At 58.5% G+C, this 20756-nt stretch overlaps 1 protein-coding gene across 1 annotated transcript; it reads left to right on the top strand.

Moving 5' to 3' along the window:
* The first annotated feature begins 1442 nt into the window (after positions 1-1442).
* On the top strand, positions 1443-20113 carry RRP1 (ribosomal RNA processing 1). The gene is made up of 13 exons (XM_060640557.3): positions 1443-1974; positions 3077-3159; positions 4250-4307; positions 5783-5868; positions 7611-7672; positions 9937-10066; positions 10155-10219; positions 10403-10569; positions 13198-13277; positions 13889-13986; positions 14171-14190; positions 15088-15201; positions 15744-20113. Exons 1-13 carry the CDS (start codon positions 1842-1844, stop codon positions 15980-15982), a joined length of 1335 nt encoding a protein of 444 aa, XP_060496540.2. The 5' UTR covers positions 1443-1841; the 3' UTR covers positions 15983-20113.
* The last annotated feature ends 643 nt before the right edge of the window (positions 20114-20756 follow it).

The raw sequence follows: 20756 nt of genomic DNA, 5'->3' as shown, positions 1-20756 counted from the left end.
CTGCTCTCTTGCACGTACCCCCTGAACCTCTCTCGAGAAAACTCTGGGTGTCCATCTTGCCAGCAGTGGAGAGGTGGGTTGGCGAAGCTCGAGCCTGTTGCGTCCCCTGGTTGCCGGCACCCAGAGTAAATTTCTACCTTTCTCTTTTCCAAACCCTCCTCTCTTGAGTGCTTGGCTTCTCTTGCAAGAGGTTTATCCACGTTTGTTCGACAACGTTCTCTGGCAAGATGTTTATCCACGTTTGTTCGACAAACCCGGCCCTGAGCTGTGTTTCCACTTGTGCGGGCTCCTCGATTCCTGGGAGGGAGCAGTTGACCGGGCAGCGCCAGGGCTCCCCTTCCTTCTCTGAGTTACTGGCTGTGATAGACCCTTCGGCAACACTGGTACACGGTGCCCCAGTGGTGCCAGACACTTGGGGTGCGGCTGACACCTCCCCTCCCAGTGACATCTTTTTCCCTCCGTTGTTGCATTTTCAGATGACCTTCGCCTGCATCAACCGTTCATGGGGGGAGCTTCACGGGGTCTGCCTCCAATTCGACCACTCCTGTGTTTGCTCTCTGGCATCCTACGCCCACTGGCGGGGTTGTTGCATCCACACGACTCCTGAAACAGAATGCTACGGGCACCAGTGACAGTCACAACAAAGTTTATTACATCGTTTTATCATCACCTGGGAACAGAACAAAGAAAGTTTCCAGATGAGTCAGAAACAGTTGTCAGATGAGTTAGAAACAGTTGCCTAATAAGGTATTTATTTTAGACTTTCTGCCTCTAAGTTGCAACCAGTGGATCTCGTTGACCCTGTCTCTGATGCTCTTTTCTTTGAACTTTTGTTTCCTTAATTGGTGAGGCCTAATTTAAAGAGTATGAAGCTAGTTTACAAGAGCAAGGCGAGGCTGTTATCGCTTAACCTTCAGTGTTGCAAGGCTGTTACCGCTTAACCTTCAGTGTCAACAGCAAGCTGTTATTTTTCAAGCCAGGCGTTAGCCCTACACTACAATTTAACCCTTACAGGGTGAACTACAGCCCCCCAAAAGACGGGCACACCCTTAACGACCTCTTCCTCTTTTTTTTTTTTTAAGTTATTTATTTATTTAGAGAGGGAGACAGAGCCCACGCATGCGCAAGCAGGGGAGGGGCAGAGAGAGAAAGAGAGAGAGAGAGAAAGAGGGAAAGGCAAAGAACTGCAAGCCGGGGGCGCCTGGGTGGCGCAGTCGGTTGGGCGTCCGACTTCAGCCAGGTCACGATCTCACGGTCCGTGAGTTCGAGCCCCGCGTCGGGCTCTGGGCTGATGGCTCGGAGCCTGGAGCCTGTTTCCGATTCTGTGTCTCCCTCTCTCTCTCTGTCCCTCCCCCGTTCACGCTCTGTCTCTCTCTGTCCCAAAAATAAAATAAAAACGTTGAAAAAAAAATTAAAAAAAAAAAAAAAAAGAACTGCAAGCCGACTCCACACTGCCAGCAAGGCGCCCCACGCAGGGCTCGACCTCACCCACGGTGAGATCACGACCTGAGCCTAGATGAAGACTCCTGACACTGACCCGACCGAGCCACCCAGGCGCCCCATAATGGTCTCTCTTTAACCCCGAGTGTCCAGGGTGAACGGCCACCCGCAGAACCAGCGAAGCGGCATCCCGGACCGGCCGCTAGGCGGCGGGAGCTCGCGCCCCCAGAGACGCCGGCGCGGCCGGGAGGCGTCACTCGCTCGCGCCGAGAGAGACGGGCGGGGCCGATGACGTCACGCGCACGCCCCAGAGAGGCCGGCGCGGTCCTGTGACGTCACGCGCGCGCGCGCCCCGGCGAAGCGAAGTGGTCGCCGGCGCCCGAGGGTCGGGGGCGTTCGCCATGGGCCCGCGCGTGCCGCTCCCCCCGGAGATCCAGCTGGCCCAGCGCCTGGCCGGGAACGAGCAGGTGACCCGGGACCGGGCGGTGAAGAGGCTCCGGAAATACATCGTCGCCAGGACTCAGCGGGCCGCAGGTTGGCGTGGGCTGGCGGGGCGTGGGCGCCCTGCGGGGGTGGGACCGCGGCGGGGGTCGCGGGGCGGCCGGAGGCCTGCGGAGGCGCGGGGCCGGGTGGGACCTCGGAACCACGCGGGACCTCCACGTGGCCGGGCCGGCGCGGCCTCCGTGTGGTGCAGGCCCCCCTGTCCTGCCCGGCGAGCTCTCGCCCTGCGCCCCTCCCCTCTCCGGCCCCTCGCGGCCCCTCCAGGTGGTGGTGGTGACCACGTGTCCCTCTTCGTGGACCCCTTCCCCCCTCTCCAGCCCTTACCTCCTTTTCCCAGCTCAGACCTCCCTCCCCCCTGGGAATCGGCGCCGTCCTCAGACCGTGTGTCCTGATATCTCTGCTACCCGGTGTTCGGGCACTCGGTATTTTTCCCTCAGGGCGGCATTTGTTGCCGTTGGTAGTTTTCTCTTTGTGTAGTCACTGGGTTGTGGTCTGAGTTAGGTGCAGTGTGGCCTCTGCCGGGGCGGAGGACGTGCTTCTTGTGAACTGATCTCTCTAACGCTGCTTCTGAAAGTGTGGCCCCTCTCAGCAGCTTCCGCGTCACCCGGGCACGTGTTAGAAATGCAAATTATTGAGTCCCATTCCAGCCCTAAGGAGTCAGAAACCTTCCAAGTGATTCCATTCCTAGTGCTAAAGTCTGAGAACCATTGCTTCAGGAACGGAGTGCCGGGCACATTTCTAGGACCCCTGTAAATATTTCAAGTGCTTTTCTGTAGCTCCCTTCCTAGTTTGAATGAATTAACTTTTTCATTTAAAATTTGAAGCTTAACACAAAAATGCACAAATCCCAAGTGCAGAGCTGAATGCATTATGACAGACGCATGCAGTGTTGAGAGCCCAGAAATGGAATATGGATACTTGTAGATTCTTGTTTATTGGATGAATGAAATGGCTGTTACCTGGGGGTCTAGGCCCAGTCCCAGCGGGTTCTGAGTTGGGAGGATGGCGCCGGAGGAGAGGGCCAGGCACCTTGACAGTGAGAGGCTTTGATGTAATTCGGGCAGTCGCATTTCTCTGGCTTTGTTCCTGGCACTAAAATCTTGGTTTACCTCGAGTGTTGCTGTTTCTGGTGCAGGTGGTTTCACTCATGACGAGCTGCTGAAGGTTTGGAAAGGACTCTTTTACTGCATGTGGATGCAGGACAAGGCCCTCCTCCAGGTGAGCGTATGAGGCGGTAGCAGGAGAAGCCGGAGTAGCCGTGCCAGTGGGAGGACAGATGGGCATTTAAGGTAGCCTCAGACACTGGGTGCACTTTCACAGCTTCGATGCTGTATTTTTTATTTTTTGCTAAAAAAACAAAAAACTGTTTTTTGGGGTTTTTTTTAATGAAAAATGGAACTCCCCTACGACCCAGCAATTGCACTACTAGGTATTTATCCAAGGGATACAGGTGTGCTGTTTCAAAGGGGCACATGCACCCCCATGTTTGTAGCAGTGCTGTCGACAATAGCCAAAGTCTAAAAGAGCCCAAATGTCCACCATATATAATATATATATATATATGTATATACACACACACACACACACACACACACACACACACACAATGGAGTATTACTCGGCAATCAAAAAGAATGAAATCTTGATATTTGCAACTACGTGGAAGGACCTGAAGGGTATTATGCTAAGTGAAATTAGTCAGAGAAAGACAAGTATATAACTTCACTCGTATGAGGACTTTAAGGGACAAAACAGGTGAACATAAAGAAAGGGAAACAAAAATAATATAAAAAAAACAGGGAGGGGGACAAAACAGAAGAGACTCTTAAATACAGAGAACAGACAGGGTTACTGGGGGGGGCTGTGGGAGGGGCGATGGGCTAAATGGGTAAGGGGCATTAAGGAAGCTACTCCTGAAATCATTGTTGCACTATATGCTAACTAACGTGGATGTAAATTGAAAAATAACAAGTGAATAGACAAAAAACCGAAAAAAACCAATATTGTAATAAACATCCTTTTATATTAAAATTTTTTTAGCGTTTATTTATTTTTGAGACAGAACATGAATGGGGGAGGGGCAGAGAGAGAGAGGGAGACACAGAATCAGAAGCAGGCTCTAGGCTCCGAGCCGTCAGCACAGAGCCTGACGTGGGGCTTGAACTCACGAACCGCGAGATCATGACCTGAGCCGAAGTCGGATGTTTAACCTACTGAGCCACCCAGGCGCCCCTCTCTGCTGATGCCTCTTGTTGTAAGACCACGTTTCTTCAGGGTCTGAGAGCGGTTTTTACTGTTTACCACGCAGGAGGAACTAGGGAGGACCATTTCCCAGCTCATCCATGCTTTTCAGACCACAGAGGCACGTGAGTATCCCTGCCCTGGGGAAGCCCTGGGGTAAGGGCAGAACGTTGGCTACGGGACGTGGGAGGCTTGCGTCCTGAGACCTAGAGAAAAGGGAGGCCCCGTTCTTCCTGGCGTCTGCTGGTGCTTAACTGCAAAACCCTGCTCTAGGTGTCTGACGGTATTAACCTGTTTATCCACCGTGGACCCAGCTGGAGTCTAAAGGGCCGGTATCTTACATTTTAAAATAAAAACGGAGACCTAGAAATGGAGACCTAGCGCAGGGTTGCAGAATTGCTTGGCTGAGTCACCTGATAGGTGGGGTGTTCCCTCAGTGTTTCCCCAGCGCTTCTGTGCTTGTCCTGCCCAAGATGCGTGGTTCTCAACCCTGCTGCCTGCCCGCTGTGATCACTGGGGCATCTTTACGAATCTTGACGTCTAGACCCCGGTCCAGATGAATGTGGCTCTGGCGTTGGGGCCGGGCACCGGCAGTTTCGACCTCCCCACGGTGTTCAGGTGGGCCACAGCCAGGGTGGCCCGGTGTCACCCTGTAGATAGTGTGGCCGTTGCGGGCGGGTTTAGTTCAGTTACACTTACGTGGGTGGAGTAGTGCAGTTAGGGGTGCACAGGTAGTCGAGGTAACTACATCTGAGCAGACAGCAGAGGTCTGTGTTTTCTAACTTGTTCTCTCTGAGAGCCTGTAGAAGGCCAAGTAGAAAGACTCGCCTGGTGATAGTTGTACGAGTTGGACTTGGGCTTGTCTGTTATTGAAGCGCCTGACCAAGCTTTGCTGTAGGAGAAACTTGTCACAGGAGATCAGGGAGGCCCCACGTGTGTCCCAGGGTCAAGGCTTGGGCAGGGCTGGTTCCTGGAGGCCTTGCTCCTGGGCGTGCAGACACCGTCCTCTCCCCGTGTCCTCACCTGCTCGTCCCTCTGTGTGTCTGTGTCCTGATCTCTTCTTACAAAGGCACAAATCAGATTGGCTTAGGGCCCCCATCGCTCCCCTCGTTTTACCTTCATTCCCTCTTTAAAGACCCGATCTTCAGATAAAGTTATTCCGAGGTCCTGGGGTTAGGGTTCGACGTGAATTTGGGGGACACAGCTCGTAGCACTGTGTGTGACTTCCCGCCATTGGTGGGCTTCTGTGCCTGAGCGGGTTAGGGGATGTGGGGGCCGGGCGTGGGTGTCGGGGAGGGGGCGGGGGGACTGGCTGGAGCCGCTTCTCTGCTGCCGGCTTTGCCAGCTTTCTGTGCCTGTTCTTCAGAGAACGTGGCTGCGGTTTGAGGTTGTAGCTGGGCGCTTGCTTTCTGAGGTCCCTCCTGGTCCCATTTCTAGGCCCGCTTCCTAACACCGCTTCTGAGCTCCGCGGCCTGGGGCAAGGACCCCAGCGGTTGGTTGCGCGTGGCGTCCTGACCGGGTTTCTCCACATTGTCTCACCCCACCTTGCAAAGCGGCATCCGTGTTCCCCTGTGATTCTCTTCTGGCCTTTCTCCTTCAGAGCACCTGTTCCTTCAAACATTCTGGCAAACCATGAACCGCGAGTGGACAGGCATTGACAGACTGCGCCTGGATAAGTTCTACATGGTGAGGAGGCTCTGCGTTCTCTGGGCCCCGCCGTGCCGGCAGCCGTGGGCATGAGGGCAGGTGGGGAAGAGCTGGGGGCACGGCACCGAGAGATGTGGCCTCTGAGCCTTTCCTGCCCTGCCTGGGCAGCGCGATGGCCCTGAGGACTGTGACCCGTGAGTCCAACGGGCTCGAGGGCAGCACGGGCCCGCGATTGCACAGCGTCTGCCCCATCTCAGGGTCGGTGAGCGTGCAGACGGTTCAGAACGTAATGCACGGGCTTCGGTCTCAGGCAGGGGTGTCAGAGTCACCCGTCTGGGGAGAGTCGGTGGTGCAGCCATCGCATCCCTGCTGGAGAGGCCGTGGACCTGTGAGCCAGCAAGCCTCCGTCGGGTTCGTGCCCGAGACACAGACCTCGGGTCCACGGTGGGCTCCAGCCTGTGATGTTTTCCTCTGCGTGAGGACGATTCATGTGATAGTTGTGTGCAGAATCCGCTTTTTCTTTTCTGTGCTGCATTCCTGCGAACTTCGGTTACTTGTCTGCTCTCAGAAATGCAGGACAGGTGGAGTTTTACGCCCTCAGGGTCTTGCCGTCCACTCCCCTCCCCCCCATTTGAACCGCAGTCTCGTCACTACAGTGGTATTCGCTGGGACTTGGGGCAGTGTTGCCGTCTGAGAGCAGGGGACCCAGTGGGAACCCAGTAGGGCACTGGCTGGGCCTCACTGAGGACGGCCCCGTGGGGCTGTAGTTACTCGGGATCGGCTGCCGGCTCAGACTCGGCCCAGGGCTGCGCGGACACTGTGTATCTCAGACGTCAGGGTGAGGACCAGCTAGCGGGCAAGGCCCGGAGCCCAAGAAGGAAGGAGGGTGGACGCTAGGGCAGTCGGGGTGGGGCCAGGGCCCGAACTGTGCACGTGCACAAGGTGCAGGTTTACAGGACAGAGAAGCTTCTGTGTGAGTCAGCTCCCCGTTCCCTGAGATGCAGTTGCCGCGACCTCGGAAGGATGGCTTCTGTTGCTTGGTGGGGGCCCGTGTGAGCCCGCCCAGCAGCACAGCCCCCTGTAGAGGCCAGCCCCCTCGGTGGCGCCGCTGGCCCCAGGAGTGATGTCACATGAGCCCCCCGTGTTCCTAGGCACGGGTCTTCTGGCTGCCAGCTGTGCCCTGTGCACCCTCTGTCCCTTTACCACTGCCGGACCCCTCTGCGGGCGTGCTGCTCGGCCTCTGGACGGTGGGGAAACCGGGTGGAAAGGCTGTTGCAGCGGGAAGCGGGGAGTTGTGGGGTGGAGCCGGGACCTGATGTGAAGGCGAGAGGGCGAGCGAATGCTTCCATTCTGTCGGGACAGCAGCCCTCGGTGGCGGGGGGGGGGGGGGGGGGGGGGGGCGGCCAGAGGGGCCGTTCTCCGTTTCAGACCTGGTTTTCCCAAAGCGCTCTGCCTCCCCAGGGGGGACCCACGCTTGGTTCTCTGCTCCCACCCCTGAAACGAGGACACTTCCGTTTGGCTTTTGTTGATGGTGCTGCCGGTGCCCCCGGGTGTGTCCACCGTGAGCTAGAATTCTGGGTGCTCTTGGAAGGTGGGAACATCCCAGCCTGGGGGCAGCGGCGTATCCTCTGGACTCAGGGTCCTGAAGCTCGGTGTCCTGTCCACCAGCAGCTCTGGGGGGCCTGCTGTGCGCTCTGGGCCACGGAGACGACCAGGGTGGAGGGGATTCTGGGAAGTCGGGGCCTTGCTCCCACTAACGGGGGTCTCTGTTCATGCCACAGCTCATGCGGATGGTCCTGAACGAGTCCTTGAAGGCCCTGAAGATGCAGGGGTGGGAAGAAAGGTTGGTATTCATGGTGCATCCTGAGAGCCGCTGTGCTTCTCACAGGCGAGCCCACGTTCCTTCCCTGGGGGTTGGGTCACGTGCCTCTTCTTTAGCTCTTTGTCATAAAGAGACGTCAGTCTTCCCGTGAAAGGGTGACCCAGTGGTGCTTCATGGGAAGGCATTTGTAACATCGTAGTTGGTTCTTGTGTCCTCAGAAGTGAACGTTTTCAGCCTTGATGGTGAGTTCTTACTCTGAATCCCAGTCGAGTTCTCTCATTGTAAATAACGTAGTGTCATTTCTCAACATAGTTAACGCACAGCCAAGGTGGTTGTTTTGTTTTTTGTTTTGTTTTCATATGGGGTGGCATAGTTGGCTCTGTTGTCAGTGGTATTTGCTTCCAGTCACAGAAAGTTTTGATTCATTCAGACTTGTCACTTTTGACAGTGGTGCTTGTGATGGGGGAAGTCCGCGTCCCCCACATTAAGAGGCCCCCTCGGTCTGTGGCCGGCCTTGGGCTCCCCCGGGCTCCGGGCTGGGGGGCTGTGCCGAGCCCCAGCCCTCCTCCACGCTCCTGGGCCCCCCGGGACCACGCCCGGCAAGGCCACCTGGGCCGTGCCTCCCAGGTATGGCACCACTGTCTACACCTTCAGGAGGCAGGCCGAGGTCTGCGGCTCCAGATGGGTTTCTGAGCTGCCATTTTAAAGCTTTTAAAATTAAAACTCTGTTTCTTTACACTTTTTTCTCATCGTGAGAGTGACACTTCCCTGTGTAGGAACTCAGAACACATTTAAGATGCTGAACAGCAACAGGTAACGACCTTTAAGGTTCTGCGGTGTTCTGTGTGCGGGGCACAGAGGGGCGTGGAGCAAACACCACGTTTGCAGAGCGCTTTTTTATTTCACTGACGATGCATCAAAGGCGCCCCCTGTGTCCCGTGTTCTGCTGCAAGGTCTGGGGAGCGGGGAGGGTCGGAAACAACACATTGTGAGTGGTTTCGTGATTAAGAATCGTAAGTATGCTAAAGTGCTCATTTCAAGCCTGCGGACCCTAAAACCAGTGCCACTGGCCTAGCTGCTGCACCAGGCATGTGTCCCAGCCCAGGCGGTGCATCTTCTGGAGAGCGAGGGGACGTCCTTGCCTCTGGCCCGCGTTTTCCCAAATAAACGTGGATCAGCAGGAGCGGACCGTATTCCCTGATTATGAGTGACTTCATGTTCAGGGCAAGGGTGCCTCTGCTTGTGAGTGATTTTCATCCTTTACTTCCGGGGGGGGGGGGGGGGGGGCGGTGCCCGGGGTCAGGCGCCCACCGGACGGGACTCAGGATTTCAGTCCCCATAGGTGGCTGGTGCCTGAGCAGAGGGGCATGTTAAAGGGACGTCTTATTTCTGTTAACTCTTCGGTTTATCACTGCGAGAGTAGTTCCAGCCTCGTTGTGGGGAATTGAATGCAGAGGTCCTCTTGAAGAAGCTGGGAGCCTCCCATCGGCCTGGGGTCACCAGTGTTGTCCGCCCCGGCTGTCCTTGCAGCCTGTCCCCGTTCTCGAGCAGCCAGATGGCGCCGGTTGCCTGGCAACGTTCGTTACTGGCCCTGGCCTGGGAGGAGGGGTCCCCAGGCTGAGCCGCAGACAGCATCCTTTCCTAGCCAGCGAGTCCCCGTGCGGCCAAGCGTCCGCTTCAGCCGCGGAGCTCGTTAGAGAAGGCGCGTTTTACGATTCAGGTGAAGGGAACACTACGTTACTCTGCACCTCGATGCATCGGGACCATCAAAGGCTGGTCGCCAGGGCTCTCTGACCTTGGAGCCCCAGGCCTCAGACCACTGAAACCAGCATGCTAGGGGAGGGCAGACGTGGTCTGCCCGGGCCACGTACTGCATGCAGTGGAACCGGGGAAGCGGCTCTTCCCCCTCGCTGGCCTCCCCTCCTTTCTTTGCCCTGTCCTGGCGTTCCTTCCCCGCGAGGACGGAGCCGTGCGAGACGTGGTGGTGCGGCCTCTTGTCACTCCAGGCCCCCGGCATGGTGTTGGAAGGGAAGGCCCTCGTAGCTGAGGTTGTCTTGCCACGTGTGCTGGTGCCGACAGTGGTCCCACATCTGTAATGACGAGTCCTTTGTGCTGGAACAGACCTGCCCGGGTCACCAGATAGGCACCGGCGGAAAGCGGCACGTTGGGAGGATGGGCGCTTGCCTGTCACCGTGCCCCGTCCGAGTTCTGCTTCAGGTAGAGGGACCTCACCGGCTCGTGGCCGGCTGTGGCCGCCTGCTGTACCTGCCCGTCTCCCTCCTCAGGCAGGCGGAACGGCTGCTGGAGCTGCTGACGACAGAGATCCTGCACCCTGACAGCCAGGCCCCCAGCGGGGTCAAGAGCCACTTCCTTGAGATCTTCCTGGAGGAGCTGAGCAAAGTGGGCGCCGCGGAGGTGAGGGCGGCGGGCCGAGGGTGGCGGCCGAGCCCCTCACCTGTGCTCAGGCACGAGGGCCTCAGGCCACGCCTGTCTCTTCCCGTAGCTGACGGCGGACCAGAACCTCAAGTTCATCGAGCCCTTCTGCACGATCGCCGCTCAGACTAAGGAGTAAGTGGCAGGGCTTCCTCCGGCCGGTTCTTTCTCGCTGAGTTCCCCGGATGCCCACCTCCGGGAAGAGAGGCTGAGTCCCGTCCGGGTGCATGACAGGGTCACTGGAGGGCGGCTGCCGTGGGCGGGGCTGGATGGATGGGCGCGACCTAACTGGCCTGCTCCTGTGCGGCTGCCCCTCAGCTCCCTGGTGTTGCATAACATCACTCGGGGCGTCTTTGAAACGATCGTGGAGCAGGCCCCGTTTGCCATCGAGGACCTTATGAATGAGTTGGAGGCAGCAGAGGAGGAGGAGGGGACGTCGGAGGACGAGCGGGAGGAGGACGTGCCGTCCAAGGAGCCACGGAGAGGTGAGGGTCACAGCACATCTGGTGTGCCGGCACCCGTCCTGGCCCGGCAAGCTTCGGTGCCTGCCGGGGTCCCCGCGTTCACCTCTGGCCTGGTCCCCTTGTTCCTGAGCTTACCCCCAGCTTTTATCCGTGGCTCGGCAGCCGGGTTGACTTCCAGAAACAAGCACGTGTGTTTTTCCTCTCCAGCCTCCCTTTCCCAGGATGCGATCCTGACTCTCTGGCTCCTTTCTGACTTACGGTTCCTCCCCGCTCACCCTTTCTCTCCAGTCCCAGCCCTCCCTCACTGGGCCCACCCGGACCACCCTGTTGAAACAGCCTCCCAGCCCCTGCCTTGGCTCGCTCACTGGGTTTCCCCCCAACACATCTCATTTTCTGGGATAAATCACTTAGATAAATCACGTTTGTCATTTGTGGCCCTTTCTCCCCACCGGACGTGGGCTCCCCCAGGACGGCGAGTGTTGTTGATCACAGCTGCGTCCCCAGTGCCGGGAGCGGCACCTGGCACAGACGAGGTGCCCACCAGCCGGGGTGGGTGAGTGAGTGGATAGAGCGTACCACGGGGAAACCTGCCACGGGGGATGTCCCGGGGAAGGGCTGTGGGGTCTGTTCACCGTCTCGATGTTCATGTGGGTCCTCGTGGGACGTCAGTTGATCTCAGTGGCCTGTGGCCTCGGTCGTGGCCTGTGGCTGCAGGCGTGCGTCTACCGCCAGCTTTAGGACTCTGCCCGCCTCTGACTCTTTTTGTGCGAAAATATGCGTTATGTGAAGCTTACTACATTAACCATTGTTAAGTGTTCAGTTCGGTGGTGGTAAGCGTGTTCACACTGTTGTGCAGCTGTCCCCACCATCTTTCTGGAACTTTCCATCTTTCCATACTGAAACTCTGTCCCCGTTAAACACTGACCCCCTCCCCTCAATCGCTCCCTCCCCAGCCAATGGCGCCCACCATCCATTCTCTGTCTCCGTGACGCTGACTGCTCTGGGACCTCATATAAGTGCATCCCACGGGATTTGTCGTTTTGTGGCCGGCTGATTTCACTCAGCATCACGTCCTCGAGCACATGTCAGTTTCTTTCCTTGTTTTTTCTCTTAAGGTTGAATAGTGCACCACCGTGCATAGACCACGTTATGGGTGTCCAGTCACCCATCGAGGAACCCTTGGGTTGCTTGCACATTGTAGCTACTGTGAAGGACTCTGCAGTGAACATGGGTGAACAGGGTTTGCTCGGAGTCCCTGCTTTCAGTTCGTGGGGGCAAATGCCCTGAAGTGGGATTGTGGGATCATACGTAACTGTTTTTAAAAATTTTTTGAGGACCCCCTCCATGCTGTTTCCACAGCAGCTGCACCATCTTGCATTCCTGCCAACGGCGCACAAGGGGCCCCATGTCCTGTTTTGTTGGCGGGAGCATCCCCGTGGGTGTGAGGGGGTGTCTCGCTGTGGTTTTGGTCTGTGTGTCCCCGATGATCGGGGATGTGAACACCCTTATGCACTTGGTGGGCGTCTGTGCGTCTTCCCGGAGATGGGTCTGCCCTAGTCCTTTGGGCAGGGGAGGGTGCCCTGTGCCGCTGAGCGTTAGGGGCTCCCTGTGTGTTTTGGACACTCACGCCTTGTCGGGTTTGTGATTCGCAGATATCTTCTCCCTCTGTGCACTGCCCTCTGGGTAGCGGCTTTGGGTGCACGGAAGTTTTCATCCTCATAAAATTCAATTGCCCTGTTCCCTGTGTCTTCTGGGCCACACCTGAGAAGTCCTCGCTGCGTCCAGTCTCGTGAGGGCCTTGCTTTATTTACTTCTCACAGTTACACTGTTTGAGTTCTTACACGTAGGTCTTTCACCTGCTTCAAGCTGATTTTTGTTTATGGTGCTAGGTCAAGACCTAGCTTCGTTCCCTTGCACATGGATGTCCAGTTTTCCCAGCACCGTCTGTTGAAGAGCCTGTCCTTCCCCAGTGAGTGGTTCTAGAGCCCTTATGGAAGGTCATTTGACCCCGTGGATTCAAGGGTTAATTTCCCCCCCTGCCAGCTCTTCACGCCCCCAGTGGAGCTTTCCTGGCGTCTGTGTTTGTGCCCCCAGCGTTTTATCCGGCCATCTTGTGTATCTTGCCCATCCTTTTCCTCTGTAGCCGAGTCGCCCCGACACAGGCAGGTTTAGTAGTCTCCTGGAGGGCCCCCTGAGCCTGCCTGTGGCCCTGCCGTCCCCCTTCTCTGTCCTGCGTGCCTGCCTGTTGTCCAGAACCATGCTGCAGGTGGGCCGTGACATCATAGCCCCGAGCGATCTGAACACTGTCTCTGCAGCCCCTTGATCGGGGGCTCTCCCGTGGTGAGATCTAGCACCCCTCTTCTTTGTCTCCGGAACTTCTGACGCTGCGTTGGCTATGTAAGCGCCTGCTCCTAGTTCTTAGTTTCGCTCTGAGGGCTGCTCAGGCCCCTCCGCCTTTGGGACGTTGCTTTCATTTCCAGGCCTGCAGTGGCACCTTACCCCTCGGTGTGAGCCCCCACCCCAGCCTGCACCTACCTCTGCCCAGGTCTTGGGCCCTGGTGCACGGGGCTCCAGGTTCCCAGGTGTTTGTGTTGGGGTCCTCTGCACGCTGGGTATATGCACCTGTTCACGGGGGCCCTTTTCTTCTAGGCTCTCTCCACGGGGCCGCACCTGACACGAATGAGGAGCCAGCAGGAGATGGCGAGGACAGCATGGGCCCCGTCCTCCAGGTGGGTGGCCTGTGTTCGGGGCCTGGCTCCGCCTCTGCTCGCCAGGAAGGCGGGCGCTCCAGCCCCTCACGTGCCGAGTCACGGAGTCCGTGCAAGCGGTGTGCTCCCTGTTCGCCTCTTGGAGCACTAGACCCATGAGATAGCACTGCCGACGGGTCACCTTTTGTGTTGCGCTCGGGGTCAGAACCCGGCAAACAGGACCTGTGACTTCAGGCCCATTGGAAACGTACACTTCCTACTAACTTTTCAAACGTTGACTGCTTGTTAAAGGAGTAGGAATTAGGTGTATGGCCTAAGTAGCATCTGTCAGAGTTGAACGAGTGTTTCCTGCTCATCTTGATGTGGCTGCCCGGGGCGCGGCGGGGGTGGGGGGGGATGGGTCACAGAGAGGCTGGCCTGGGTGGGCCCTTTACATTGTCAGCAGCGCTGGGGTCCTGCACGCTGCCTCATGCCTTGTACGTGGTGTTAGCGGAGGGGACTCGGGAGGACGTCATCAGGACCCTTCCTTGTGACCCCATAGGAGAGTCTGCATGTGGTCTGCGTGCTCTCTCTGCTTGGTTTCCGCTCCCAGAGCAGCTGGGAGGTGACTGGTGTCTCTTTTTGGGCAACAGTTTGACTATGAGGCTGTGGCCAGCAGACTGTTCGCGGCGGCCAGTCAGCAGGACACCCCTTCCCAGAACAGGAAGCGCCTCTACAAAGTGATCCGGAAGTAAGTTGCCCTTCCCTCTGTCCTTGGCGTTGCCCTCGCTCCTTTGGCCTGGCGCCTTCCCTCCGTCCCGACCTCAGAGCACGGGTGGGGGGCTTCATCGCGGGCGGCCCAGTGCAGAGACGGGTGCGGCCTCCGCCCTCGGGCAGTGGCTGTGGCCGTGCTGAGTGCCTGTCTTTCCTTGCAGGTTGCAGGACCTCGCTGAAGGTGAGCATCTCGCGCCGGGACCCTGGCCTTTCTCCTGGGCGTACACTGGCTCGCGTGGTCACCCTCATGACTTGACTCGTCTGCGGAGGCGGGGCTCTGGGGAAGAGGGGGCCCAAGGGGTTCTGCACTCGCCCTAGCCCAATGCTGTGGCTGTCAGCCCTGCACGTGTGCTAGAGCCCCGGGGGCTTGTGACGCTCTGCTGGCCCCCCGGGCACGGCAGCCCGAGAACCTGTATTTCTAGTGAGTTCTCAGGCCTGCCCTGCTGCTGGCACGCTGTGTGGCAGACGGTAGCACTTCTCAGTGCGTGGCTGAGGGAGCTGGTAATGAGGCTTCTTCTGAAAGGTGTTTTCTCGGCTTATGACTGGAGACGGGCATGTCCCCCATTTCGCTGTGAGAACTTTTAAACACAGCGACGTCGGGAGGGTGTCCAGTTCTGCCATCGGTATTTACTGTCCCTGCTGTGTCACATGTCTCCCTTTTCCTCCGTCACACCGTAACCCCAACTACTTTGTGCGCACCGTGAGCTGAAGTGTGGTATTTTTAGGTAAAATTCACGCACGTGCGTGCGTGTTGCGTACGTCTGGGTGTCATAGGCGCTGCCCCCGTCAGCGTAGAGAACATCGCCATTGGCCCGGAGGGCGGTCTTGGCTCCCTTTCAGCATGAGGTTTTTAGGGCATGGGTCACGACCCACCATCAGTGCTGCAGGACACCCCCCCCCCCCGCCCCACTTCCTGCTGGCGCAGCTTCGAGCCGGTCGTGGCTGTGGGGGCATGAACACGGTCTTCCCGCTCGCGGCGCCTGGAGGTGGACCCTGCATGGTGGTTTGCAGTCCTGAACGCGCACCGACAGCATCACAACCTGCCTTTTGCCTCCTGATCACCTGCCTTGGTCCCTAGGGCTCTTCCCTGAGGATGACGTTCCGGAAAAAGCCTGCAGGAACCTGCAGGAAGACAGGCGGGAGAGGAAGACGAAGAAGCGTTTGCCCAAATCTGGTTTACAGAACAAGGCAGGTAGGATTCGTGCCTTGGTGCTAACCTTGGTGTTCACCCACAGTGCTAACCATCGCAGGTCCTGGCATCTACCCTTTGAAGGGTGTCCTGGGTCGCCACTGCTTCTGCCCGTGCCCAGGCCACCTCCCCCCGTGTTGGCTTATGCCCGGGCCCTTGCTGCAGTCAGTGGCCCAGCTCGTGCAGCGCTGCTAGGCTGGACCCCGGACCCAGTCTGCCCCATCCTGCATTCCGGGCCTCCTCACCCCTCAGGTCGCACGTTTGTGGCCACCTCCTCTCTCCTGAGTCTGTCTGCTGGCTTTCCTGAAGGTCTGCTTCCGGTCCGCCTGCCCGGCCGGGAGCCACCATAAATAGCCTCGCGGGTGCCCGATGGCTGTGGCACTTGACCTCCACGCTGCTGGGACGCTCCTGAGCCCGTCGGTGCTTCTGTGTGGGCTCCCTTTGTGTGTCCCGCGTGCGGCCCCGGAGCCGGCAGCGTCTTTGGTCCGGGTGGAAGCGAGGCAACCAGTCCCCGGCGCCTCGTTCACGTGGCCTTGCTGTTGTAGGGAAAGGCGGCGAGGAGGACTCGTGTCCAGACCTGAGCTCCGGAGCTGAGAGGATGGCGAGGCGGCAGGGCTCGGGGGCTGAGCGCCCCGGGCCCCAGGAGCAGCCCGGGGGCCCTGCTGGGAGAGGGGCTCGGAAGAGGCGGCGGCGGCGGCAGCCTCGGGCGGGGGCCAGAGCGAAGGTGACCGATTGCCAGGACCTACGGATGAGGAGGCGGCAGCCGCCACGGAGCGGGAAGTGACCCCGGCAGGCCCCGCACGTGCGGGGAGGCCCTTCCCTGCGGCCCCTCCGTCTTGTGCTGAGGTGAGCGGGGGATCGGGGCCGCAGGGCCCCGCTCCTAAGACCGTGTCCCGATGGCAGCGGCTCCTGACCTGCTGTGTTGGCAGAGGCTCGGGCCCCTTGCTCGGTGGCCGTGCCCCAGGCCCCAGAAAGTGCTGGCGCCGTGCTGACCTTGGTCAGGAACCTCTGAGACGTGAAACTGTCCTGCAGACCCTCTCCCTGGGCCAGTGACCCGCCACACCCCGGGGCGTCCATGAATAAAATGCTGTGCAGTTGTTTCCAGCAGAGTCCCGCTTCTGGTGCGTTCGTGCAGGAAGAGTTCCAGTGGGGAAAACTGCTAGGTGCTTGTTCCCAGTAGTGTTTGTATCTCGTACCCATTTTGCGGAGAAAAAGTTCACACACGTCTCGAAATTTGGGAGAGGACACCGAGCGTTAATTGTGGTTTTCGGGACGACCTCTTCGTAAACTTGTGTTTGGAGCTGACAGTCAGCAGCCGGGCTGACACACAGCCGACTACTGCTTGGTTGGTGTGTCCGAGGCAGGGAGGTTGGCTCTGCTCATCCCTCAGCCTGACTTGTGGGTGGACCCGTGGTGCCCCCGTCTCCCTTCAGCGCCTTTAAATTCAGCGTCGGCCCTGCTGCTCATCCTGGAGGGTCTGAGGCAGTCGTGTGTTGCCGGGACGTGACCGGGACCCTGACCGGAACCAGGGTGCTGTGAGAAGCCCCTGGCCCAAGAATGCGGATTAGGAGGACCGCAGGTGTGAGTCAGTGCCACGTGGGTCCCTGGTGGCCTCCGGGCTCAGGGCTGCGTAGGTGACAGGTGGGCACCGTCTGGGTCGGCCCGCCGGGTCACTGCTGAGCTGAGGTGTGTGGGTGAGCCCAGCAAGAGGACCACACGGTCTCTCACCGAACCCCGGTTCCTCAAGCCTGCTGCACGCGGGGGCAGGTGGCCCCTGGTGGCCCCGTTCAGTCAGTTCAGCTGGGTGGGCAGAGTCAGGGGCCGACGGGGCGGGCCCCTGGACCCTGGAGGGCACGGTTCCTGCTGTGCAAAGTGACTTGGAAAAGCAGCACATCCCACCCAGAGCTCGGGCCCAGGCAGGGGCCAGGCGGACGTTGCTGAGGCCTTGTTTCTTCCCCAGCCGTTGGTGCCGTTTTGTGTGTGTGGCAGGGACGGCCTGTGCTCTGTTGTCTTGGCCGAAATTTCTTTGGTCAAGAGGTAAGGAAACAGCCACACGAGGAATTTCTGAAGAAACGAAAATCCGACCAGATCGTAGCCCTCAAACCAGAGGATCTGTGGCTTCCTCAGTGCTGTTTCCAGGCGGTTCTCCGACCACGCTGTGGTCCTTCCCTTACCAACCGCGTCGTGCGGACGATGTGACCGTTGGCGCGCTGGCCAGCTGTGGGCGGCTTGTGGTCGCTCCTGCATCTGCCAGCGCCCCTCCCTGTCAGGACGGGCTCTCCTTGGGCCAAACAGGGCAACCTCAAGAGGAAACGGAAGGTGACCGCCACCCAGTGCCCCCAGGAGAGCCTGTGTCCAGAAGAAGACGTTGTGTTTATTACTTGTGTATTCTTTTTCCAGAATCACTTTACTGAGCTGTAACTCACAGGCATTATAAGTCACCTCCATCGAGCGTAGGGCTCCGTGGGTCAGAGTTACGTAACCATCCGCATTCCAGCTTTTGTCAAAGAAACCAGTGTCCTTGAACTGGCCCTCTCGCGGCCCCCACCGCCACCCCAGCCCCTGGCCAACCCGCACCCATTTTCTGTCTGCGTGTTCTGGACTTTCCATGTAGATGGACTCATCCCGTGTGGGCCTTCTGTGTGCGGCTTTTTGGTGCGGATGTTTTCTGTGTGCATCCGTGTTGTCCCACGTCGCCTGGGTCAGGACTTCATTCCCTGTGTGGCCGAGTAATGTTCTACCGTGTGGATGCCCAAGTGTCACCTGCTGTCCGAAAGCACAGTGTTCCTGTGAGACCTTTCTTAAGCCGAAACGGCATAAAGCAAAACGGTTACCGTTAATTTACGTGGAAAGTTTTTTGGGCGTCTCCAGACCCCAAATCTCTTGTGATTCTGCTCCCCGGGACTTACTTTGCTAACGGAGACCCAAAATCGGTCGTGATCGAGCCCAGGTGCTCACGGACACAGCTCAGAGCTGTGGCGGCTGGAGGCTGACGCGGGTCCCGGGAAGGAGGTTGGCGGGGCCGCGCCCGCTGCTGGGGTTCGCGCAGCCTCTGTTACAGCTCGCTGCGGAACCAGTGCTGGCCGCTCTTCCCGCTTTTTGTCTTTTTTTTCCCTCCACGCAGAAATCTTCACATTGCGTCTGATTAGCAAGAACTGGTAGTGACCTAGGTGTTTCGTAAAAGCGAAGTGGAGGGTGCCTCCGCCGCATTTCCGTTTACCGTTTGTGCGCGGGGCGCTTGTGACCGCTAGTGCCGCTGTAGACACGCACGAGCTTCTGCGGGGACCCACTGTCACTCTTCGGTGTGTACCCAGGGACGGAATTGCTGGGCCGGGCGGTAGGTGACTCCTTGACCTGCGTGAAGATCCGCCAGGCTTCTCACAGTCGCCACACCTCCTGATGCGCCCACCTCTGGACGGGGCACAGCTTTAGGCGGGCGCCCCCCGGTGCCACTTGACCTGTGAGCCTGTGGCGTGCCCTTGGCGCCACGGCGCCACGGCTGATCAGAGCGGACTGACGGCCTTGAGGGTGCCTTGCGGCTGCAGAGAACCCGCCTGGCCCCTGTGCGGGGGTGCACTCCGGACCGTCTCACCCCTGCCCCTGCCTGGTCCCGCTCGGACCTGACTGGCTCAGCCATCCACGTGTGTGCTGTTGGGCAGGAGACAGTCACTCTGAGCCTTCACTGACCTATCTGTGAAATGGGGGTAACGTGGCCGGGCTGGGGATTATATTGCTGTTTTTTCCAAGACAGCCTGAAACTTACAGAGGAGTCACAAATGCGAGGAGCATTTTTCACCCAAACCGCTTGAGGGTTGTGTGCTGACTTGATGTGTATCACCCGGAACCCTTCAGGTGCATTTTCTGCAACCAGCATTCTCTTAACCACAGCACAGTCATCGAGTCAGAGTTAGCATGGGCCCCTCTGTGCCATCTAAGCCTCCGGTCTGTTCAGCGATGCCCTCTGCAGCCACGAGACCCCATCTGGAGTCACCCGCGTCTGATTCTCGCTTCTCTTCAGCTTCCTCTGAATGAGACCAGGTCCTCCGCCCTTGCGTACCATCCAGGACCTGGATGTCGGGTGGATCTCAGGCTGGCGATTCTGTACGTCGTCCCCACTGCGGGTGACTGGTGGTCCCTCGCGTCTAGACTGGGGTCACCCCTCTCGGCAGGAATCAGAAACAATGCTCGTTCTCCCCGTGTCCTGCCCGGGCCTCCGCTTTCTACCTGCCCTGGTGCGGAGGCACCTGCTTGTGAATGTGGCCCATTCCCTTGGTTGTTAACGGTGTGTGTGGCAAGGGCCTCCGCAGCCCCAAGACGGAGTTTCTCGCCAAACTTCATTTACTCGCTGATTGACTTACATCGGTGGCTCATGGTTTCCTGTTTTATCTTGTGGGTTGTAATCTGTTCCTGCCACTTATTTTAATAGCATGTCCCATTTGGGCCAGTGGGAGACTTCAGGCTGGCTTCTGCTCCTCATAAGGAGCCCCCACCACCCCTCACCTTTGTCACAGTAAGAATCCTCAGCCCTGGGACTGGCCGCTTCTCCACAGAGCACTGACTCGATTGACGGTACAACCCTGCCCGGCTCGGGAGGAGCTGGTGTGGACGAGGGCCTACTGGAGTCCCTTCATCTTTCGTTCTGCCACCACGTCACTGAGATGTACCTCACGCAGTGTTCAGTTCTGCTTAAAGTGTCCTGTCTGGGGGTTCTTCATGTATCCACAGCGGCGTGCCTCTGTCACCACGGGCCGGCATGGGACATTGTACCCATCCCCCCAAAGAAACTCCGTAGTGGGGGGCCTCTTAACTTGGAGAAAGCCTGTGTGAGGCTTCTGGACCAGCAGGAGTCCCCGCCAAGACGTGGTGATGGGTTATTGCTCACAAGGCTAATAAATGAATTTATGGTTTTGTCGAACCACTAAGAGGTCTGGAACACATACAGCTTGTGTCTGAGGCGACCTGAGGAATTCTCTCCTGGGTGCTTACACAGTAGCTCTGGGGGGTCAGTGGTCCGGTAGGGGCATCTCGGGACCCTTTGCCTCCTCTGTGTCAGCAGTACAAGTAGGTGGGACTCGAGCTTTGGTCCGGGGCACGTGGGCTGCCCCTGTGGCGTGGGGTCTCGGCTCACCAACCCCGGAGATAAGTCTCGTCCCTGCCTCGCCTTGCTTGGCAAGGCAGGCCTGGCCTTGAATCAACCGGAAGGGAGGGCTCGGGTCAGCCAGGGCCGTCTCTGAGTTAACTGCTCATCGGTCACTACCGTGACCGAGAACTCCCGTTTTAGCCACAACCAGCAAGGGGTCAGGCCCACTGCTTCGCTTTTGTAATGAGGACCAGGCGGGTTGGGTGGCAAAGCAGGGGGCAGCTTTCACCCAGGGCAAAGAGACACCAGGGCTGCAAAGGAGGGGGTTTGGTTTGGGATGAGGGGCGGGCAGGTGAGGGGGTCCTGTGTGCTGAACGTTCAAGCAGGGGCGTGACCAGCCAAGGACGTTCAAGCAGGGGCGTGACAGTTTTGCACCTGTCCCGTTGGTAGTGGGATAGGGGGTGAATTTGGGGACAGT

The sequence above is a fragment of the Panthera onca genome, chromosome C2 (genome assembly GCF_046562875.1).
Source record: "Panthera onca isolate mPanOnc1 chromosome C2, mPanOnc1 haplotype 2, whole genome shotgun sequence".
NCBI lineage: Eukaryota > Metazoa > Chordata > Mammalia > Carnivora > Felidae > Panthera > Panthera onca.
Note: the sequence above shows the minus strand (reverse complement) of the source record. Positions and strands in the feature narration are given on the sequence as shown.